Below are 23,439 nucleotides of genomic sequence, written 5' to 3' on the forward strand. Positions count from 1 at the left end.
TTTTAATAAGGTTAAAGATGAGGAAGCGTTCAGATCATGTGAGTCACATCAATAGTACAAACTCCTGTTTGGTTCAGTGATCAAGTCTCTGAAACGCTCACTACACTTGAGTATGTTCAATTTCCTTCATGTTCTGTAGTTCATTCATTCAACGTGCTAATGAATTGTGATCGATCGAAGATTTAGTGTGAGAGACATGTTTTTACTCCACCTTCTGCATTAGCTATTGACTTAGTGAATCCAGTATTACCGCACAGTTGGACTTTAGTCCTGTGGCGGCTTGCTCAGCGGGGCGAGGACAATGTGTCATTGACATTGACACATTGTTCTTAGTTAAACACTGACCGGGCGGGCTGCATTTTTTCGTTTCTCCAGGAAGCACTTAACTCCTGTGTTGTATCAGAAAATCGAAGGCTGTTTGAAATGACATTTTTTTTAAAATGGGAAAGGAGAGGAAAAGGAAGAAGAAGAGGCCTTCCCTCCCAAAACATGCGATGTTTCCTAGCAACGCATGGGCGAGGCCGCGTCAACTCTTCAGTGATTGCCGCGGTAAATATGGAAAGCATGCCAGTGACTCTGAGTTTCCTGGCGGCCATGAGGGAAAGTATTGTATTAGTCTGTTATTCATTACAAGAGACAGCCACCAGAATAAAGCCACAGAGAATGAGCCTTTATGTGACTCAAGCTGTAGCTCATCTTCTCATTCACTTCAAAAATGCTCATAGAAGATATTTAGAAGTTAAATTATTCTTGAAGAGTTTATTGACTATTTCTTTTATTTGCCTCATTACCTGAATTACACCAATATACAGTATGAAGCCTTTTTGTCCTTCTTAAGCAGCCTGACATTTGCAATTATACTGTAAATTCAAACAAATACTTGTGTGGGGATGAACTAAAGATGTAAATGATAATCATAATATTTTGATTCTGATTTCCTTGGCAGTGTTTTCCTGTGCAGATCCTCAGGAGCTGGAAAAAACATCTGGTTTTATTCTCATACAACAGAAGCTACTTTTGATGGTTATGATATCGTATTCCAACCAGTAAGCCGGATATTCAACAGCAAGTTTATATGACCCTCAATCATCTCTATCATTATCAGTGTTGAAACAATACTGAATGAGGTGTGTTGCGATAATATAATCTGGAAAATCATGCGTCACTAAAGAAGAAGAACTTTGTCCTTTATATTAGTTTAGCAGCAATCACTCAAGGGCACCCAGACATTTATTGCTTTGTCTACGAGCCAAATATTGATATCGGCCTAAATGATAAGTCACAGCCCCAGTAATGTAGCTCAGCAGCGTTTATTTGAAACCAATTTGATCATACAATCAGCATGAATTATTTTTGAATACTTCTCACAGGAATGTGAAATATGCCACGGTTGAAGGTACAATTTCAAAGCACTTCAGTGTCTTGTTCTGCGGCCCAGAGCGTCAGTCGACTCCTCAGATCACTGCCAAGGATCAGAGCCCTCCTGACCAGGAAATTACACTGGCTGTAAGTGAAAAGGCAAACAAGCAGAAAAGAAATAACAACAAAATGGAATTCAAAGCAATAAAGAGTGGAGCTGAACTTGATCCTCTCAGAACACACAACCTCTGAATCCTGACAACATGGAGGAGTGAAGTGTGTGTGTGTGTGTGTATTTACCTCTTTAATGTCGCTGGGTCCGCAGATGCAGCCAATCAGTCCGTTGATGATCTGAATGGCACAGAGCATCACCTGCAGGGAGCTGACGGCCATCAGAGTCAGGAACAGTCCGATGTTGAACCTCACCACGTTGGGCGGCTCAGTGCACTCGGTCCAGGAGCTGGAGTTGGTCAGGTAGCTCGGGGTACTGTGTGTGAAAGAAGAGGCTGTATAACTGATCAGGTCAATACATGTCACGTATGAAATGGTTTCTGTTGTCACCTGGTTTTAAAAGGGATCGTCCAGTCGTCCCCGACTTTGCAGAAGGGCCCGTCTCTCAGACCAATTGCTGCCACGCTGAAGCTGTAGAGGGCGCCGAACACACCCACTGCAGCGAAGAAAATCGAGAGCAACATCTGCAGAAGTTTTAACGAGGAGTGAAGGTCAGAAACATTTACTGTGTAGTTCGCCTTTGGACACACGCTTAACATTTGGTCTCCAACGTATCAAGTCACTGATGTATTATGATTTATTTTATTTTCCCACCACCGAGACTAAACTGAAGGGTCATCTCCATATATTTTATATAATTGAACTAGAATGGCACAACAGTCCCCTTAAAAGTATATTTTTTTTCTGCATGTATTTATTTATTTATTTATACTTTAGTAATTTTTTTTGTCCTTCCTATATTTAGTGTCCCATAATTACATGAAAACCTTGTTAAAATAATTACACATTCAGTTCAATTGTGACACAGTTAGTGTACACGTTGAAATTAAACTGTTGTATTTCACTCTCTGTATTTGATTTGTTTTTAATTAGGCCTTGAGAATCTTCCATGTTTACAGACTAAACTCTATGGGACAGCTTTGCTTCATGACTAAAAATCGGAAATACTTCTTTTAGATATTTGGTCATTAAAAATATTCATTAGAAATAATATTTATATTTATGAGTATGAGAGTTTGAAACCAGTGTCAGTAATGGGTTCTAATGAATGGGTGTTGGCCTTATAAATAAATGTGCTTCTGTGGAAAAAGAAGAAATGCACTGTGCTGTGGTTCTGCATTATCTTATCGATCTTGACATAAACGCTGTGCAGTGGTGACGCAGCACTACGCAGGAAGTTTACTTTTTTGTTTCTTCATTTTCATTATTCTGAGTTCTCCGCTTGACTGGTGTCCAATACATACGTGACAGTTCATTCTTTACCTTAGAAATAATAGTTTGGCCAAATAATGTTAACTCCAGTTACTTATATGCCCTTTTCACCTTTTACTTAATACCTGTCTCCCTCTGACTGACTCACCACACAGCGACCGGTGCAGCACCTTTGGTCTCCAGCCACCTGGGTGTACACAGCTGAGATCAACACCTGGAATGACAGGAAATTAGATGCAGCGACATAAAATATGTTCAACATACTTTAATAAGTTTGTTTGTGAAGTCAGTCCTCAGTCAGGTTTTATGGACTTCCTGTTCCGCGCATCAGATATGGTACTAAGAATTAGAAACTTCTGTTGGAATGAAATGTGCCTCATTAGATTATCATGTATTAAAATGTGTGGTATGTGATAACTCTGCTTAGCTAGAATGGCACTCAGTAGAGCTCGTACCAAGGCCTAACATGAGTTACTCTCTGGGAATCAATCAATTATCACTGAAGCACAACATTAGGACTGAGAAAAGGTGACCACGGCAAACCAATAAAAAAACAATACAGTTTAACATGAGGCTGCACATGAAATTTCAGAATAAAGTTCTACAGACAAGAGAGAAGACAACTCACCATTAAACCCCCTCCGAGGAGTCCCCCCAGGTACTTCACCTCCGGGGTGAGGTGTCCATCTCTGGCGTACTTGACGTCCCAGCCGGGAAAGAACAGCACAATGTTACAGATGATGGATATGAGCACTAATGGGTACAGAGTACCAGCGATGCAACGGGCACATTTTGCTACACCCCCGCTACACATGTTGTCTGAGAGAAAACAAACTAACTACTGCAGGTTAAGATGGTTTTGCACTCACATCCTTCCTGTTTTCAGAGAAGAGAGCATGACCAAAAGACAAGTGCATTTGAATGATTGTGCAACTAGGTGATTGATAATGTATTTTATCACATAAAAGAGGTCTTCAGTCACATTGCACTTAACTAAGTTGTCTTCAAAAACTTGGCCTGCAAACTCAGTATTTATACCAGAAAATGAATTTTTGACTAGTCGTGGTAAAGTGATGGTAGTTGTTGTAAAGTTTCAGAGTATTATAATTACCTCTGTCAAGGAGGTTCTGTTGTCACCTCTGTGTGTTTGTTAGCAGGATTACACAAAAACTAAAGACCAGATTACCAGAAAACTTGGTGGAAGACTGGAAAATGGGCCACGTAGGAATCCATTGGAACACTAGGCATATTTAGAGAACCGATATCTATGAGCGTGTTCAATTCAATGTGGTTGTAAATTTATATTTAATCAAGCCTGCAATTATTTGATGTATCACACTGGAACTAAATCAATGACTTCCCTAACTAGGAATTAAAACACAAAAAAAGATATTCATGCATACAAAGTTTAAGAGTCAAGACTCAGATCCATTTGTGGGTATAATTGCATTGTAAATTCCCTTGTATGGAAATGGTCGACTTCAAAGCCTCCTCCACTGCAGACTGTTTGTGTTTTGCTTGATGCTGCATCATGTGGAATTTGTTGCATTTGTCACTCGATGAATCATCATTTGTTCATCAGCTGAAAGAGGGCACGGTTCTATGTGCTCACCTGAAACCTGTTTACCATGTGAATCACCCACATGCAGAATTTTTTTAAGTCGTTATGATCCAGTGTGCAACCTGCAGCAAAGGATCAAGTTTAATGTGCAAACTGCCCACAGAGAGTGGACTACTTAGTGAAGCAGGAAACCTCCTGTAGTAATTCAATGTTTGCATACTTGTATACAGTGACTACAGAGTCCTCTGTGTCTTTCATTGAGAGGATGATGTAATCACCGCAGCCAAGGAGGTTATGTCTTCACCCGTCTGTTTGATTATAAGCATGATTACACAACAAACTACTAGATGAATTACAACGAAACTTGGTAGAAGAACCCATGAAATGCTGGCGTGGATCCTGGAATTTTTTAGGAAATAATTCTTGGATCTTGATGAAACAATCAGACATGTTTAGGGGACTGATATTTGTGAGTGTGTGTGTGAAATTTGGTGCAGATCCAAATAGAAATCAAGATCTAGTGAATTTAAATGTGGTTTCGTAAGGCGACTGTTAGGCCTTGATGCAGGTATGTGCTCTACCGTTTAGTTTACTTTTAGTCAAGTTCAGTTTAGTTTACTTTTAGTTAAGTTTAGTTTACTTTTTGTTAAGTTGAGTATAGTTTAGTTTACTTTTGGTTTAGTTCAGTTTACTTTACTTTACTTTTAGTTAAGTTCAGTTTACTTTAAGTTTAGTTTAGTTTAGTTCAGTTTACTTTACTTTACTTTTAGTTAAGTTTAGTTTAGTTTACTTTAAGTTTAGTTTAGTTCAGTTTACTTTACTTTTAGTTAAGTTCAGTTTAGTTTACTTTAAGTTTAGTTTAGTTCAGTTTACTTTACTTTACTTTTAGTTAAGTTTAGTTTACTTTAAGTTTAGTTTAGTTTAGTTCAGTTTACTTTACTTTTAGTTAAGTTCAGTTTAGTTTACTTTTAGTTAAGTTGAGTATAGTTTAGTTTACTTTTAGTTCAGTTTAGTTTACTTTACTTTTAATTAAGTTCAGTTTAGTTTACTTTAAGTTTAGTTTAGTTCAGTTTACTTTACTTTAATTTCAGTTAAATTCAGTTTAGTTTAGGTTACTTTTAGTTAAGTTCAGTTTAGTTTACTTTTAGTTTAGTTTAGGTTACTTTTAGTTAAGTTTAGTTTATTTTGTTCATTTCAGTGTAATCCAAAAGCAATTTTACAAAACAATACACCTACACCAGTCCATGAACAAAAAGTAACAGGAGGAAGAAAAATATATTAACGTGCCCCTTTCATATAAATAACATAAATACAGAAGACCATCCCCTTTTTTTATTTCCTTTTCACAACACCTAATAGCAATACATTATACATTAATCAATATCTAGTACCATAACATATATTTTTCATTAACATAACATTTAAATAATTTTGACATGGTAAAGAAATGACAAATTCATGAATAAAAAGTGTGACTTGAGGAGATTTTCAAATTGTAATCTCGTCCCACATGTACCAGTGTAGTATTTGAATGAATTCTCCAAACAAACACTGAGCAGTCTGACTTTTAAAACCTGTGGACTTGTGGAGCACAAACCCCTCAGAGACCCTCATAGATGGGACTGTCTCCATGTCCTCAGCCTGCGTGTCCTCTGGTCTGTAAACATTGGGCAACTGAAGAACCCCTCCCCTCCCCCCCTCCTCTCCTCCACACAGCAACACTCCTCTGGCTGCAGCAGCTGATCCACGATGTCTCTCTTCAGAGAGTTCCTGCTGACTTTTGTAATGCCCCACAGATGCTACGAGGAGATTTTCGTCAACTTCCATTTGAGCGGTGAGGCAAACTTTGGGAGTGAGAGATGTGGAATGTGGCGAGAAATATTTTTCGCAGATATGCGCAACACGCAACACAGGCCTAGGGGGCGTGTTTTCTTTTCCACCACTTCTTTAAACGCGTCTTTTCAAACTTGTGTTGCAACTTTAGACTTGAACAGACCGCGCGGCATGTTAGCCGCTGTTCGTGTTGATGTTTCCAAACCATCACGCTTCTTGCACACGCGACGGTTTTCCCCCTTGTATTCTGCAGCATCACGCAGTGTCCACGTGCGGTTTGACTGATTTGATCTTGTGTCCTGTCTGTCACAGTGTCGTGTTTTCGGCATGTGCTGAAAAAGGCTGCAGGATTCTGGATATTACTGGACACGCTCCTGGGTAAGATCAGCTGATTCAAGCACGTGGCAGCAGCAGCAGGACGTTATCAATCAATTTATCAATAATACCCCCCCCAACACATACACACACACACACACACACACACACACTACTCCCTGTTATACATCCCCCAACTTAATCCCTCATATCATTTCAGTAGCGTCTCTGTACAATATAATGATTAGTTAAAACTTCATTGATTGGATCTTCATGACACAGTGATCAAATTAGGATCTCTTGTTTTGCTGAGTCCTGACTAGAGTTTAGCCCTTGAACTGAAATAATCCTTGTCTGTCGTCATGTCTCTGGTGTGTCTGTCCCCCTGTCAGTGTTTTATTTGTGTAATTGTCATTGCGGATGCCCTCCTCTATTGTTACTGCACAACAACATCTACCTACGGGTACTAATAAAGTCACTTGAACCTGAAACTCTAAGGAGTGGCCCAGAAGTGCAAAACACCCTGACAAATTAGGAAATGCACAAAAACACGACAACAAAAGGCCAAAAACCCAACACATTACGAAACCCAACCACAAGGCTCAACGCTGTCCAATCGGTTTTGCCGTCGCTCATGCCTTTATGATTTGCACTTCAGAACCACGGTAAAGCTTCTGGCAAAAGCTCTGCTCTGATGCTGTAGTGAAGATGAGCACCTCCTCCAAGGCCTCACAGTCCCCTTATGAAACGACACGTAAATCAACTAGATCCAGATTTTTATTTGGACCTGCACCAAATTGCACACACTCATGGATATCAGTCCCCTCAACATGACTCATTTATTTCATCAAGATCCATGAAATATTCCCAGAGAAATAAACAGAGACATTGAAAAATGACAATCTGCCTTAAGAGAGCGTTCTTTCAGTTTTAATATAAGTTCTCTAGTTTTTGCGTAATCCTGCTGAAAACAGACAGCGATGAAACACAACCTCCTGATGATGTCATTGATATCTCCAGGTGTTCAATGCACATTTTAACTAAGACAAAGACATTAGTTTTCCACATTGTTTTTCTTATGGAGGAATAAGAAATTAGAGGCTAGTGTAGATGTGTCAGTCATTGTTTTTGCTGCGTGTGCAACCACCAAATCATCAGTGCTAGAGTCAATTCATTTGCACCTCCTTGTCTGTTCTCACCTCCTCGTCTCTCCTCCCCCCTCCTCACCTCCTCGTCTCTCCTCCCCACTCCTCACCTCCTTGTCTGTTGTCTCTCTGCAGCACCGTTGCCTCAGCTGCTGAAGATAGTGTGGAGAGGAAGTGCAGACGGCCTTAGTCTTCCCTCCGTCCTGCTGCAGCTTTATTCTCTGTCGTGTCCTGTTGTGTACGCCGTGGCCAACAACTACCCTCTCTTGTATGTATTTGATGGTAATTCAGTTCAATCAGCACGTCATGTATTGTTTTGTTACTGCAGGCACACTTTGATCAAACCAGGTCAGCAGGTTAGGTTGTTGTCCTCTTCCAGCCACAGGTGTTAAGAGGAGATGATGGTTCTTATTCTATTCTGATCCACTGGATTCAGACACTGAATCATTAAGTGACATAAGTGTCACATAATGTCGTGTTGCAAACCTCCCAGTTCTCTTTATTAATCACATTTTATCTGTGTAACCCCCATATCACAATTTGTCTCATAGGCTGAATAAGGTGGGACATCCTCTGTCCTTCACTCTAATCAAGAGTAAGGAAAACCTACCAAGAAAAACCCTCTTAGCAGGGAAAAAGAATGAAGTAACCTCAGAGAGACATTTTTATGTGAATCTTACAAACAAACATACAAACCAACAAATGGACAGAGGTTAAAATAGAACCTCCTTGGTGGAGGTGATCAGGGGCCAGTTGTTCAAAAGATTTAATCCGGATAAAAGTGATCCGGATTGGATCAAATCCTGAAAACGCGTTAATTCGGATCAAACCATCAATTTGCGATGTTAAAAACATTCAGTAATTGGGATGCATTTGATCCAAATGAGGTGGATTATTCTGCTCCCAGGAGAAGGTGGATTCAGTGTGGATTTTGGCAACAAAATATAATATTTTTATGACTAAGATTATTTTGTGTGTAAGAAAATGCAGATAAACAAATTGGAAACAAAAAATAAAGAAATGATCAAATAATGTAGTGTGGATACATATTTATTTAAATTTTTCCCCAAATTACAATGATAAAGTATATGAAATAGACATCAGGCTCACTGTCAACCCTGTAAGTAAAGTAAAGGGAGCAAACAAAAAATATTTTTGTTCAAATAAAATAATTCCCCAAATAACTGTCAATATAAAACAAAGAATATTGAATTCATCACAGCTCTCTTCATAAATGAAGAATTGCGAAAGTTTCTTTTACTGTTTTCTCTTGGACGTTTAACAGTTTTTTTCCCCCTATTGTTTAAATTAGTCTTTTTAAATAAAAACACTCACAAAGGTGACCCCACACTGGTTATTCAACCTGTAGTTCTTCACATAGCTTGTAGCATATATTTAGTAGTAGTCCTGTTTAGAGTGTAGTTTATCCGGATTTGGTAATCTTAAAAAATAACCGGGATAAAAGTCAAATGGATTAATTAATCCTGGGTAGAAAAAAATGGGATTTCCAAATCCGGATCATCTACTTTATCATTGACTAAATCTTTTGAACAACCGGCCCCAGGAGTTATCAGCCTATGACGCATTATTGATGTTATCATGAGTCACTTCGCTGAGTTATTTACTACCTGACATTTATCCACAAGGGCTTTTATTCCTTAGCATAGGACTAATCCTACATTCTTCATCACAAGTCCAAACGCCATGGCTCCATTAACATGTTTACACTGCAGAGGTTTCAGTCTCAGTAGAGATGGTGTGCGTCTCTCCTCGCTTTATGTGCCCTGACATGAGTTTTACTGCTCCACAGTGCCTGGGCTGAGAGGATCTTCACGCTGGCCCAGCTCTCTGTGATTGCCTTCCTCATCCTGCGTTATCGTGGTGATACTCTAAAAGGTGAGCACACACAGCTGCAACGTTTACTAAGGCACTCTTCAAATATTAGTTTCAGGATGCATCTGGTGTCATTCTGTGTGCAGCATATATTTTTATCATCAAGAAATCATATAGAAAAGACTAAAACCAACAACGCATTCGTCTCTAAACTTCCATGTGGCTCTCAGGCGAAGGCCTTTCTTTTAAATCCCTCTTAAAGACACATTTGATTAGTGTCCTTTCCCCTAGTTCTGATCTGACTGTGTATTTTAATCATTCTAAAACGTTTAACTTTATCTTGTTTTTACTCTTTTCTCATCTGTAGCATTTTGTATTTCCGTGTCTGTGCTTTAATGCTATGCGATCTTTAAATTGCTTTTATATTGTTTCTTATTGTTTGCCTTCAACTTAAAATTTTCTGAAGAGGTAACAGCTAACAAACATAAGTTTAATTAAGTAGAAGTAATTTCCTAAAATCAACTTGGCTCTTCAGTTTTTAGCAAACATCACTCAAATATTATATTAACAGCAGCATGGTGTAAAAATGTTTCAAGGCATTGAATGTGATACTCAAATAAATCAAGTTTCATTGTTATTTTATTGTTTTATCAGACTGTATTATCCATCTCATTTAATCAGTCTGGTAGACACTTGTTTTTAAATGTCTTCCATAAAAAGCTATAAAAATAAACCTGATTGCAGACGAGGGGAAACTTCCCTTGATGTTTTTTATGTTGAGGCTGGATTCAGATAACACATTCAGATAACTTTCTACTTACAAGTGAGAACTGGTGTTTTTATCAAACTGCTTGTTCTGACAAATGTTTTCTCGGTCCATGTTGACATGCACCAGAGATCCTCTGGTGCATGTCAACATGTCACTACTGTAATTACGTTTGGGAAGCACGGATATAAATTATATCTAAAAAAAAAAAAGCTGCCACATTTGTAAACAAAAAAAGACTTAGCAAAGCACAGATGAAGAACATGTTTTTGATAACATAAAATCAGATGACTGCTTCTTCACAGGAATTAGGAATTAAGACATGTTAAACATTATAGATTGATACTCATATAATATGAGTGTAATTAATGACCTGTAAGTAATCGAGTAAAGATCCAGAATATCCTGCATGGAACAGATTTCATCTGAGTAACTGGGAAAAAGAAAATCCTGGATGTGCGTGATAACATTCCTCTCCTTGTGTGTGGCTCCACTGTTATTTAGCTGAATGTGAAATGAGTTTCAGGTGACACTCTGTTTTTATGGAGCGCCACCTTGTGGTGTTTGTTACAATGCAACTAGAAACAGAGCTGTTTTAATTTAGATGGTGGTTTATAAATCTACCGTTGTTTTTTTAGAGTAATCATCCGTGTATACATTTTATTATTTAATTTTGGTCTTTGTCAAGGTTCGACCATCTTGTACATCTTATATCTGTTTTTTTATGTTGCAGGAGTGCTGTTCCTCTTGGCGTACAATGGTCTGATGTTCCTCCTGGGCTCCTATGCTCCTATAGCACTCGTCTCAGGGATGCAGTCCTCCAGTTTGATATCTTTAATCGCAAGCAAGGTAAGATTTTGTCTGTCCAGCTCAATTTCTGAGCTGTTCTATGACTAACATACCTCGGCGAGGCCCAATATCTTTGATCTTTTAAATAAATTCAATGAAGCTGCACCAAATTACACACACATGAGTTCCCTAAACATTTCAGAATTTTTTTTTTATCAAGAAACCTGTGAAAATGTGAAACGCTGTCTATCTAGCACTGTGTTAAAGAAAGAGAGAAAAAATTCCTGGATCCGCACCAAAATTGAATGGGTTCTTCCCTAAACCCATACCTCTTAATCCATCTTGTAGTTTCTGCGTACTCTTGTTTACAAGCAAGCAACAAGGAAACAGACAGGGGTGAAAACACAACCTCTGTAGCGGAGGTGAAAAGACCCATGAACTTGAACTGTAAACTAATTTATCAAAGTTGAGTGAATTCATTACCATTATTGATTATTATCGTTTATCGTTTACAGGTTCTCCAGGCTGGAACTAACTACTACAATGGCCACACAGGCCAACTGTCCACTCTGTTTGTGTTACTGACGTGGGCAGGGTCTCTGGGTGTTTTCTTTTTCTCGCTCCAGGTACGCATACAGGAATTACACACAAACACAGTCGCACAACTGCACATTTTGCATTATTCTGTTCAGTTGTTGCCTTTACTAACTGAAAAAAAACTACTTGTTTGCACAGGAGACCGGATATACACTGGCTACTTTGTCCTACACACTGTCAGCATGTGCCAGCTGCGTCGTCCTGGCCCAAGTCCTCTGCCACAGGAGCAGCAGCACCGCCGCTAAAAAAGAAGAGTGAGTAGAGGTGGAGGAGGGTGACGAATCAGCTCACCTGCAGAACCACTCTGTCGGTTTAAGAACTTTTTTGTTATTCTGTTCCAGATGTTGGCGCGGAAGTAGCCGTTAACGTTTACATACTTACATACTTTATGTTCTGATATACATTAAAGGTCTGAATATAATGTGCTCTGCCACAAGATGTCGCTCTTAGACCAGGGCAAAACATCGCCCCACACCTCTCCTCTGAGCAGGGTGTTGTCTAAGCAATCTAAAGGTGTCCAGTGAAAGGTCCCTTTAATACATAACCCCAGACACAACTTAATAAGGTTTTACCCTGTTTAATGAGAGCTAATAACAAAAAAAATCCATCGGTTAACCCACAGGTTAGTGCTTCTCCTGTCAGTGTCTGAGGACGTGTGTTTTTAAGAGCAGTCTGCTCTCAGTGGGTCTTGCATGGTGGCCAGCAGGTAGTCGGCATGGTTAGTTTAAGATAGCCGTGCTGTGCTGTGTGTAGCCAATAGACTGTGTAGCCTATAAAATCAAGGTGAAGCCACAGTTATGATGTTTGAATATTGAATATGTGTGTCTGAGACCTCACATTGTCCTGCTTATTGCAAGCAAATCGTTTGCTGCCATCTAGTGATTTAAATCAGAATGACTTCACTCTCAGGGGAAACTAAATCCGATGGAAGCAACGTGTGACTGTTAAAATAAAATTCATGTTAATTTTCCATGTGTTAGAGTTTGTTGATTTCTGTTCACGTCTTTGTTGACCACCGCTTTCAATCCATGACCAGCGTGGCTGACCATCCACATGCTGGCAAACATTCACCAGTCTGAGGCATTTCTAATGCACGTGCACATTTCGAAAGCGTAAGACAAAGCAATTTTATTTATAAAGCACCTTTTATACACGGGTAGATTTAAGGTGCTGACAGGTTTTGATGCCTCCAGGCTTTGAGGCTGGGGGATGACGTGCAAGTTGTTCCGTGGTCACGAGTAAACCCTTAGATCAGATAATGCCACAAACTAGTTTTCCTCTTCAACATCACAGTGGTGATTCCAGTTAGATAACAGGAATTCCTGTGGGGGCCTGTTGTTCTTCTACTTGGCATCAGATAAAATGATGCATTATTCTTTATTCCTCTGCATATAAATGTAGAAAACCCTGTTTTCCACCTAATTAACGCAGTCACCAGGTTGCTATGGTTAGTTAGTAAATCATGTCAAAGTAAATCGTGTCAAAGCTGACGATTAAAATAATGCAAGACAACTTAGGATTTGGAGGAGCGGTTTGATGTGTTGAGTTTTTTTGAGTAAGAGCCTTTTTCAAGAGTCATGCCTCTGGACTGGCCTCCAGGCCTCGAGTTTTTCCAGCCACTGTGAACAAAACGTCCAGTGTTGCTCAGTAACACTTGAGACGTGTGCAGGAGCTCTGCCAACACCCACTCCAGTGACTTTGACTTCATAGGTAACTAGCACACGTTATCTTCGTTCTGGCCCATCAGATACAACAAATACCTGCTGAACTGGGCTGTGGAATAAACGGGATGATACTGCGAATGAGTGTCTGAACATTCAGGAATAAAATATCAGAAAAAAACAGGTATTTGTAAATCAAAATGAACAGAACTGTTAGATTTTTACATTTGTATATACAGGCCTGGAAAAGGTGTTTTATCAGTGTGTGCTTTTCCCTCTACGTCTGTTTGCAGTGTCCCACGGTCGACTTTCTGAATGACTCTGAGATACTCAAATAACTACTGATTGTTGTCACTGCCAGTTTTAGCACTGAGAGGTAAACAAATCTCAGGCATTTTAACACATATTTTTACTCCTGCAAGTGGAATAATGGGTGAACAGCTTCTTATGACAGATTTTTACTAAAAGTCAAAGTAAATCATGGATTGCACTTTGGATAATGCGCGGAGTTTGCATGTTCTCCTCTTGTCTGTGTGGGTTTTCTCCCACGGTCCAAAGACATTGGACCGTGGCAGATTGGGGGTTAGGTTCATTGTCCACTCAAAATTTATAGTGTGTGAATGGTGGTTTGTTGGCCCTGTGATACACTGTTGAGCTGCCCAGGGTGGACTCCTCCTCTTGGGCCTCTTAAAGCTTCATCGGATGTTTGGACTGATTCTAGGGATGCAGATCTATTGCCACCAGGCCCAGCTACACTTTGTGTTGACTGCTAATTAGCAAACAATTCCAACACAAAAAAATTGATACTTCTAATGCTGATGTCCAGACTTGCAGAGCTGCTTGTGTTCGATCAGTTCACTTGAGTCTTATTTCAAAATATTGACATATTTCACAACTGTTTTTGGTTTCTCTGTTTCCAAAATTATTGATTCCTTTCAAATTCCTTCTGCATGTAAAACACGATCTATCATTTAAAATGATGAATTTTAAGATCATGTGAACTCATGTGAAATCCACTTTCTGTTCTCTAATTCCAACTTTCGGGAAATTCATCAGTTGGTTCATTTTGAATGAAGTCGTGGGAGGATTGCTGATTATTGGAAACCTGATGAGGAAATAAGCCTTATTCACTCACTGCTCAGCTGTGTGAAGTCAACACCCTGATGTCTCTTTCAAATAGTGAGTGTAACATTTGCAAAACATTGGTCATTTTATTTGACCCGTATGTAATTCAGTGCAAACCAAACAAAAACAATCAAATCACTTTTTATTTGCTCTTCGTGTCCGTTCCGTAACAGGACGTCCATGTTATCATACATTAATGAAACATTTCCAAGCTGCCGCATGTAACAATCACGGACCCTGATCAACTCACACAACTGACAAGACCTTGTCTGATACAGCACAGGACACAAGTCATCAGAAACCTGACAACTGTAACAGAGTCCAGCAGTTTCCAAACAAGGATCAAAAACGTTTTTGCATCATTTTACATTTTCCTCAGTCCTTTAACTCTCAAATAAAATTCCTCAGGATCCTAAATGATATAAACCAACCAGTAACCCTTCACTTTGAAGTCTGTAGTTGTAACCAGTGTTTCTAAGAGTTAGTGGACAGCACACCGTGTTAATCATTCAGAAAAATTAAATGCTTTTCACTCTTGATTAAAATCTCAACTCAAATAAAATGGTTAAGGCCCCATGAGCCATTTTTTAATGTGAACGAAATAAATGGCAAAAGTTTTGGCACAAAGTTTGTTAGACAGGGAATGTTTCTAGGCAGAACTGTTTGAGCTGTTTAAAAAGGACAACTGTCACTGTCTAGTGATTATTATTAAAGTCAAATTTACATTACCTGTCATCTAATTTAGAACAAGTTGCTTTAACTTGTTCCCCTGCTGTATAAATATCTTCATATAAGACCAAAGCTCCGACTATCATACAAAATAAACAGTAGTAACATGAGCCTCCTCTTCTGTTGTGGAAAGTCAGTTGGAGTGTGTGTGTTTATCTTGCGACAGTGCTGCCATGTTCAAAGACTCAGCCACTACTTAAATCACTAGTAATGAATAATGTAAAGAAAGATGGAGTGAAGATGCAACATTCAAAGATAAACATTGTTTACATTTTGACTTATCTTTTTATGCCTGTGGTGCTGTTAAAGCTGTTCCACTTAGTGCTCCCCCTAGAGGCTTGGAGGACTTGCAGAATCTTTACTTCTGCCAATGAGGTTACGTTTTCATTGCTGTTTGTCAGACTAGTTTGCAGGATAACGCAAAAACTGCGGAACCCTTTTTTATAATTTATTGAAACGTGGTGGAAGGGTGGGATGTGGGCCAAGGAAGAACCCATTCACTTTTAGAGCGGATTCGATTAATAGGCCCGATTCAGAAATATTTTTTGTGAATTTCTCAAGAAATAATGATGAGATGTTGATGGAAAAAAATAGGTGTATTTAGGAAACTGATACCCATGAGTGTGTAACTTGGTGCGGCTTGACTGGTTATAACCTGAGTGTTTTCTGTTTAATTTGTGTTTAGGGTTTATGTGTTTTGGGTTTTGCATAGTTTCTGAATTGACTGCGTGTTTACACTTAATATTAGTTTCTGCTTCCTGCAGGACAGTTTTTCATTTCCAGCATGATTCAGTTGATCGATGTTTCTTTGAATTTGCCTTACTTGTGAATTTGTGGCACGTTTCTCCTTAGGAAAAGGTTTGGGCCTGTTGCAGCGCGTTTGCCCTCCTCGGCCACCGTACATTGACAGAGTAAAGAATCCAAACTCAAGACTTCATATCATACACATTTCCTCTAAATTCAGCCTCACATGTGTTTGGTATCTCTTCAAACTTTAGGATCAATGATCAGCAGGATTTCTTGAGCACTTTTTACCTGGCTTGAAAGCAAAGTGGCTTCTACGCTGGTTTAGACTAATAACTATGTTAGTAAAGCATGAAGCAGCCTCCACCTGCACAATTGGACCAGCCATGTCATTTAAGTTTCTTACTGTGCCACTTACACTGCCAGTCCATTCATGTTCTCACACTGTCGAGCCCACTGCACACTGTGAGATATCTATTGGAATTACATTTGAACTGTATATGAGGTCTGTTGGTCTCTGTGCATGTTCTCATCACATTATACCCGTCAGACAGAACTGCTCACTGCTCTTCACTGCAGTTTGTCCTTCCTCTCTGGAGCTATTTGTCTGTGCCTGTTTCTTTTCTTAATGGAGTGTAAAATGTTACCTTTGCTCTGTTTTCTCGTTCCCGTCAAGGACACCGAGCATCTCTTGGTTTTTCTTTAACCTCATAATAGTAAAACTCATTAAACCTTTGCACTCTGAGCTGAATGAGTTACCGCTTCCCCCCAGTCTCCTCGTCCTCCTGGTGTTATCTGTCCTTCTGGTACATTTTGCGCAGTTCGTCCCAGAAGAACAAGGACAGAATAGTGTGTGGTCCGAGCCGGAAGTAAGAGGCTCCCAGGCCTTTGTAGAGTCCCGTCAAGCCCTCCTTCCTCAGCGTCTTGGAAAAGCAGTCGGCGAATCCCTCATAAATCAGCCCCTGAAACATGACAACATGACATTCAGCTGAGATCTGAACAGCTGGAGCAGTGTTTGTCTTCTGGTGCCCACATGACCCACAATGTATTTTTTCTTTATTTCAGAGTGTGGTTTTACAGTTTGAGAGCAGGACCTCCTGGTTTCACATTTTGTTTTCGTAATGCTCTCAATCAGAACCCTGCTTGTGCTCAGATTTCCTGAGCTCTAGCTTCAGCACTTCTGTGCGTGTGTAATCTACTCTCAGATTTTGTTCTTCTGCTCTTGGTTTTTTTGTGCCAAAAGTCTGTCAAAATTCCTCCAACCAATAAAATAAGAGGTGTATGACAAGTGAAATTGTCCTGACATCGTTTTACTTTTGCTGTTGATAGTCTCTTCACACCTGAGACCTGTACTTAGAGCTGTTCACTTGTGAACAGATCACCAGAGGCTGATGCTCATATCAGGTCTGAAATGGCTTTTTTTTGACAAACAAAAGTTTATATTGCTTAAAATAGTTTATGATACATTTTTTGCTCAGTTAGATAATCTTTGCAGGAATGGCGGACCCTGCCAGTTACAATGGAACTTAAAGCAAATACAGAATCCAACTACATCGAATAGCTGGTGCGAAAAGATGTCAGCAATGTGCGTATATCTTAAGAATTATGGCTTCATCCATGCTACTTAGTTTTAATTTAAAAAATGTTTTTTCAAAGCTAAAGAAATCTTTGTCCAGGCAAGCTTTTTATCTCTGTATCATAATAATCCTTGTCTATACTGGCGCACCTAAAAATGTATATCACGAGATCTTTCACGTAAACTGGCAGCTTTTGTTGCACTTATGAAGAAGTTGAGCTGTTACTGCAAGTAACTGTTTACAACGTTTTGTAGTAGTGTGGACTGATCGGGTAAACGTAGCAACAGAAATACGTTTTAAAACCAAAACGTAGTACTGTGGATGTAACCTATAACCTCTGGTCGGTCTCCTCACCTTGCCCGCAGGGTCCACTGGCTGGTTGTAGAGCCGTGTGCTGACCACGTCAAACGGCGTCATAGCGATCACCACCACCACACTGCTGATCATACCGGCGCTCAGGGCCACCAACCAGCTGTCCTTTGGGAAAATCTTGGGAACAAAAACAAAACAAAAAAAGTCATGAGGCAACAAATTCCATAAGGAGGACGGAGAACACATGCTGAGGTGGACACAAGTAAGAAATGAGAGGACGCGGCTCTCTCATCATCAGGGTACCACCATGTGTACAGCCACTTCTAATTTTAACTGCTCATGATGTCACACATTCAGAGAAACAGAGGAATGGTTCTATCTTTAGTCCCTATGTTGAACACATGCACAGGTTTGTAGATCTCTTTATTAGGACTTTGCATAGACGTCCATTCATAGTGGACGGCCTAACCAAAATCTTATTGCTGACTTTGACCCTGACCAATTCAACCCCTGAAACTCCAAAAGTGCTTCGTTGACCCACACACTTCCCCCGCCCCTTCCATCAGCATAGCGTTGAGTAGATGAGTGAATTTTCATTTTTCTGTGAACTATCCCTTTAACCTAATCACCATTCACATCTTACGAAATGTAGTTTTGCCTCATTAGGCTCAGGATTTGGTCCTCATGAGGTCTAAAGACATCTCCAAAACAAGGACACTAACAATTTGCAGCAGGCAAACCAGGTTTTTTCTGTCAATCTGACATTTTTATAAACATGTGACTCCTTAAGAAAACTTTGGTCCGAACAGCTGGAGATGTTGGAATGTGTGGCCACCCCCAACCTTCAGCCTCGCCACCAACCCACCACTCAAAGTAGCTCAAAGGAAGTCTGAGAGATGAGGTATTTCAAGTTAATGATACACGCCGTTGGTTTGTTTGTTTTCTGAATATATTAGCTGACTTGATTCTGGCTTTTAGTATAAAATCAACTTTTTTTTTTGTTTAAAGAAAATAGAGCTGGGTCAGAAGCCCCCTCGCTCCCACTGGTGCAGTCGTTGCACAAGCTGCGTGTTTTCCGGCAGGGGAGGCCAGTGAAAGGTGTCGAATTTCTATTCCAGACGAGTGCAACGCCGGACGCTTTGTCACGATGACCGCTTTTGTAATCTGTTCATGGCCATTGACCACACTTCATCTATCACTATGCCTGCATCTCTGACCGTGGAGCTGTTTTTAATAATTAGTACATGATCAATGAATGAAGTGACATATCACAGTTTATAAGCTACAACCAGCTATTTTCTTAGGTATTTTTACTTTAAATATAATTATACTCATAGCAGCTCTATCATGAGTGAGGCAATGACCATTTAAGCCAGACATCCCCCCCCCCCTTAAACAGTCATGTTTATTCTTGGACAGTGTAGTCATATGGAAGATGTGCACCCTTGGTGACCTCCTACAATCCTATATCCTACAACACCCCTGCAGTCGCCCTGTTCCCAATGATGAAACCTCAGAGACAAGCGTGTGCTGACCTGAAGGTCAATGACCAGCTCCTTGGCGGAGGAGAAGGTGGAGAGCTGAGCGGACGACCCCACGCTGACCCTGGGTATGGCAGCACTGGAGCCTCTCCACAGACCCAGAATGCCATGCTCCCTGTGGATGGCTGCCAGAGCGTGGATCATCCCCTGGAAGGAAGAAGAGCAACACATGAGGGAAAGCCCAGGATACCTGACCCCCCCCAGCCCCGTGTGTGACTGTGTTACCTGGTGTTTGTATTGATGACCCACAGCAATGGAGGATGTGGACTGACTCTGCAGATGAGTCTTGACCTGTGAAGGGAGACTTGTGTTTACTTCTGTCCACAGTGACAGCTCGACCTTGAACCTGTAACAACACACAGCAGGTGAGGCCTGCAGAGGAGACCGCTACTGACCAGGTACACGGGGCTGCCAATCACGGCTCCCACCACTCCAGCCGCGGCCCCTGCTAGCGTGGTCTTGACCGCGCTGACCCTCCCGTTGGTGTGGATGTAGCCGGAGGACTCGATGACGGCGTAGGAGCCGAGTCTGACTCCGTTCATGCAGAACTGGTAGACGAGCCCGGGCACCAGACCTTTCTGCAGGCCGGCCAGCCCGTCCACTTTCCCGATGGTGTAGAAGGCGTGGAACACGTTGCGGTAGTACACCTGGTAGGTGCCCCGGCTCCGGAGCTCGCCCTGCAGCTGCATCCGCGTCTTCACCACCTCCAGCGGGTTGGTGAACAGACACGCGCCGCACGCCGCCGTCCCGCTCAGCACGAAGTCCATCCCGGCTTCAGTCGGTCCCGTCGGCCCGGTGTCAGGACTCGGGATGTGGGGGATCGAACCTGAGTCAGTACGACCTGTTCTTCATCATACCAGCCGCTCCCTGCGTTCCTCCTCCCACACCTTGTACACACACACACACACACCTCCACCCACACGTGCACACACAGCTCAGCGAGGGCAACAGGATGCAGACATGAGAGCACTTCACGAGCCCCTCGGAAAATCCTAATCCCGACAATGACTAGGTTACATGTGATCTGTTCTAAAAATAACCCGAAACACACAAGCAAAAAAGAGACCACGCATGTAACCAGGGTGATAAAATAACCTTTTAAAGAAATGTTATTCATTGTCTACTTTTATATTAGGTTACTATATATGTATTAATATGTATAGTTTTGTTTATGTTTCATTTTGGTAATGTATTATTATGTTTATTGTCATTCAACTAAACAGTGATTTACTGTTTCATTACGTCTTTAGAGGTTCATTGTGTACAATGTAGTGACATCTAGTGGTGAAGTTGCATGTTGCAGCTGAATACCCCTCACCTCAACCTCCCCTTCCAAACTTGGAGGAGAACCTGTGGTAGCCTTCAGCTGTCATTCAAACTCAAAAGGTGTTTAGTTTGTTCGTACAATATAGATCATTACACACTAGCGAAAACATCACCAGAATTACTTTATATAAAAAATTCTGCCAATAGATCCCTTTCACCTAAATCTTACACACTGAACCTTTAAGTTTCAATTTCTTTTTTTTAATGATACTCAGTGTGGAATAAATTACTAATTACATGTATGTGTGATTTGTCTATGATTGTGTCTAGTTAAATGATAGGTTTAGATTCAGCTACTTCTTCTTATGAACATTTTTAATACAACAGTATATATGTGTGTTTATTTTGTCATAATGCAACCCCCAAAAATGTGTATATATATATAATATATACTTCTTATTTTCCTTATTTTCCTATATTATTATTTTTTACATTTTTCTTTTTTTATTTCACTATATTTCTACCCAAAAAAGACATTATGGCAATTTTGTTCTTACGCTTTGATGAAAATATTACATTTTTATGTGGTATCTGTCAGATTAATAGTTATTACCTTGTAGTATAATTTCTCCTTACATGATATCCGTCCCCTGAACGCCTCATGTAGGATGGGTACAACGCATAGTACCACGGTGTACGTATGACGCGCATACTCTCAGCCAATGAAAACGGCTCTTCATCTGTACATTTGTGAATGAAGCTCCAGGTGATTGGCTGGTTTATGGAGGGGCCCAGTCAAAGAGATAGTTTACTTCTTTTTCCACTGGCTGAAGGCTGCTGCTTCCACATCCCATTCCACATTCCGAACGAGTAACACTGTTACACACACACACACACACACACACACACACACACACACACACACACACACACACAATGCATATTTATTAATATTCATCATGGTTAGTTTTGGCAATTAATATATTTATTATCAATCAACTGTACTATGTATTTTCTTTACCTTTTAAGTCCTTTGTTGTGATGTTGTAAAAAAAACAAGTCACACATTTAGCACAGTAGTAACTCCAGGCTCCACCCATTAAACTACCCATTAAGCTACTCAAGTGCCTTGAGTAGCAACTATAAAAGTGCTATATAAATACAGACCATATACCATTTCTCCCTATGAACACATTTTATTTTATATAAATTACATGGATTCTTTTAATATTTGAATTATAACATATATATGATTATTGTGTCTGTGCTGGTATTTTATGGGGTCATGTCTCATGGGTCATTAATAACTTAACATTAATTTAGTTTAATCTACATTAAAGGTTGTAAAAACATCTCCATTCTCTTATCCTGTTTGATTTCAAAAATATTTAAACTGAACTCAAAATGTATTTTCTCGATACCTGATGACTTTTAACCCTCTCCTGACGCACATTCCTCAGTAGTGATATTACAGTATTCTCAGGTGAGTTCAGGTAAAAACTGGGTCAGCAGGGCAGCACCATCACCCTCAATTAGAGATTATTGTCAGAGGGAGAACAGTGACGTCTTGGGCTGTTTTTAACCACATCTCAGTTTAATCATCTGAAGAGCAGTTACAGCTCAGTGGCCTGAGGATCACCAGCAGCACGGCAGTTCCAATGTGTGTGCTAATGTAATGGGATTTTTGCTGTACACTGAATTAATTAAACAGGACAAGATTATGCACTTGCCTTAAAACCATTGTAAACCACCAACTAGTCATTATTTAGTCGAGCCATTTGAGAACGATTGACTTGTTGCAGTGAGATTGAGGAATGAAGACTGAGCGCAAACGCAGATTTTGTTTGACGGTGATGGGTTCGCAGGTCCTAGTGGTGTAGTTTCTATTTCTGTGCTCTCACCTTTGACTTGTAGAGGAGAGGGCGGTGGTTAGATGTATGTGAGTATCAGTGTCTTTGAGCCAAAGTCTAATCTCCCTGTCTGGGTGGGTGGGTGGGTTTGTTGTTCGTCACTGAGCTGGATTAGACTACAAAATAAAATCGTCTTCACCTCTACCCTCTCGAAATGGGATTATTGTATACATTAATGGGATATGCTCAGGGTCTTTTGAACAGCAGCCTAAAGGCCCAGGACAGCAAATGGGTTTAAATAGGCCTAAAGAAGACGGCATTTCATGGTTTGGTTTAAAGGGCCACCTGTTGTACCCCCGTTCAATCTGCATTTCTTTCAAATGGCTGAATTTTGACTGCAAAACTCTAAATGCAAAGAACCAAACTAATTTCAAATTAAATTCTCACATTTAGGCACAAAATGCTGAACTCGCATTCAAAAGGAAAAACTCTAAAATCAGATGAGTCCTCAGAAAAAAGACATCTGAAAGTTATATTAGTTTAAGCGTTATTACTAAATCATTTCAAAGTTTCCAGGATTATCATAATATATACAGTTTTGCAACATAAGTTCCAGTAACATTACTAAATAACATTAAGAAAATAGAAAATTAAATTGTGTTTCTTGCCTATTGCCTAGTAACAGAATGTTGTCATGTATTGATTGTCTGTTGAAGTAATGCATGTTTTTGTTTAATGTTACCAGTTGTCACTTTGCTGTATTTTAGATGATAGGCTTTACAAGTGATTGACATAGAAAAAAAAACAACTTTGTGGTCAATATTGAGCACAAGAGCATATTACCTTACAGTAAACTGAAACTCTTGTAAAACAGAGCTTAAGAAAATGTAAAACACCACAAATTAGTTCCCATCACACTATGTGTTGGTCTGACAATTTGACGGCATACAACTGCCTTCTTTCCCATTCATACTGATAATGCGTTTCCAGCAC

The 23,439-nt window shown here is 40.1% G+C and overlaps 3 protein-coding genes across 4 annotated transcripts; 1 reads left to right on the forward strand and 2 right to left on the reverse strand.

The window, feature by feature from the left end:
- Window positions 1-1,294: 1,294 nt before the first annotated feature.
- Window positions 1,295-3,658, reverse strand: LOC124854868 (transmembrane 4 L6 family member 5-like). 2 transcript variants are annotated; one of them, XM_047343514.1, is made up of 5 exons: window positions 3,431-3,658; window positions 2,951-3,016; window positions 1,921-2,054; window positions 1,660-1,846; window positions 1,295-1,483 (listed from the first exon to the last, which is right to left on the reverse strand). In XM_047343514.1, exons 1-5 carry the CDS (start codon window positions 3,614-3,616, stop codon window positions 1,460-1,462), a joined length of 597 nt encoding a protein of 198 aa, XP_047199470.1. In that variant the 5' UTR covers window positions 3,617-3,658; the 3' UTR covers window positions 1,295-1,459. The 2 variants fall into 2 exon arrangements, with proteins under 2 accessions (XP_047199470.1, XP_047199471.1); XM_047343515.1 differs by having other exon boundaries at window positions 1,295-1,504.
- Window positions 1,674-12,611, forward strand: LOC124854867 (mannose-P-dolichol utilization defect 1 protein-like). Its single transcript, XM_047343513.1, has 9 exons — window positions 1,674-1,833; window positions 1,934-2,081; window positions 6,080-6,197; window positions 6,509-6,574; window positions 7,792-7,924; window positions 9,467-9,552; window positions 10,989-11,104; window positions 11,560-11,670; window positions 11,780-12,611. The coding sequence occupies exons 3-9, from the start codon at window positions 6,113-6,115 to the stop codon at window positions 11,897-11,899; spliced, it is 717 nt and encodes a 238-aa protein (XP_047199469.1). The 5' UTR covers window positions 1,674-1,833; window positions 1,934-2,081; window positions 6,080-6,112; the 3' UTR covers window positions 11,900-12,611.
- Window positions 12,612-14,552: 1,941 nt separating this feature from the next.
- slc25a35 (solute carrier family 25 member 35) lies at window positions 14,553-20,327 on the reverse strand. Its single transcript, XM_047343512.1, has 5 exons — window positions 19,726-20,327; window positions 19,556-19,621; window positions 19,325-19,477; window positions 17,832-17,966; window positions 14,553-16,862 (listed from the first exon to the last, which is right to left on the reverse strand). The coding sequence occupies exons 1-5, from the start codon at window positions 20,095-20,097 to the stop codon at window positions 16,692-16,694; spliced, it is 897 nt and encodes a 298-aa protein (XP_047199468.1). The 5' UTR covers window positions 20,098-20,327; the 3' UTR covers window positions 14,553-16,691.
- Window positions 20,328-23,439: the final 3,112 nt, after the last annotated feature.

The sequence above is a fragment of the Hippoglossus stenolepis genome, chromosome 15, assembly GCF_022539355.2.
Source record: "Hippoglossus stenolepis isolate QCI-W04-F060 chromosome 15, HSTE1.2, whole genome shotgun sequence".
Classification (NCBI taxonomy): domain Eukaryota; kingdom Metazoa; phylum Chordata; class Actinopteri; order Pleuronectiformes; family Pleuronectidae; genus Hippoglossus; species Hippoglossus stenolepis.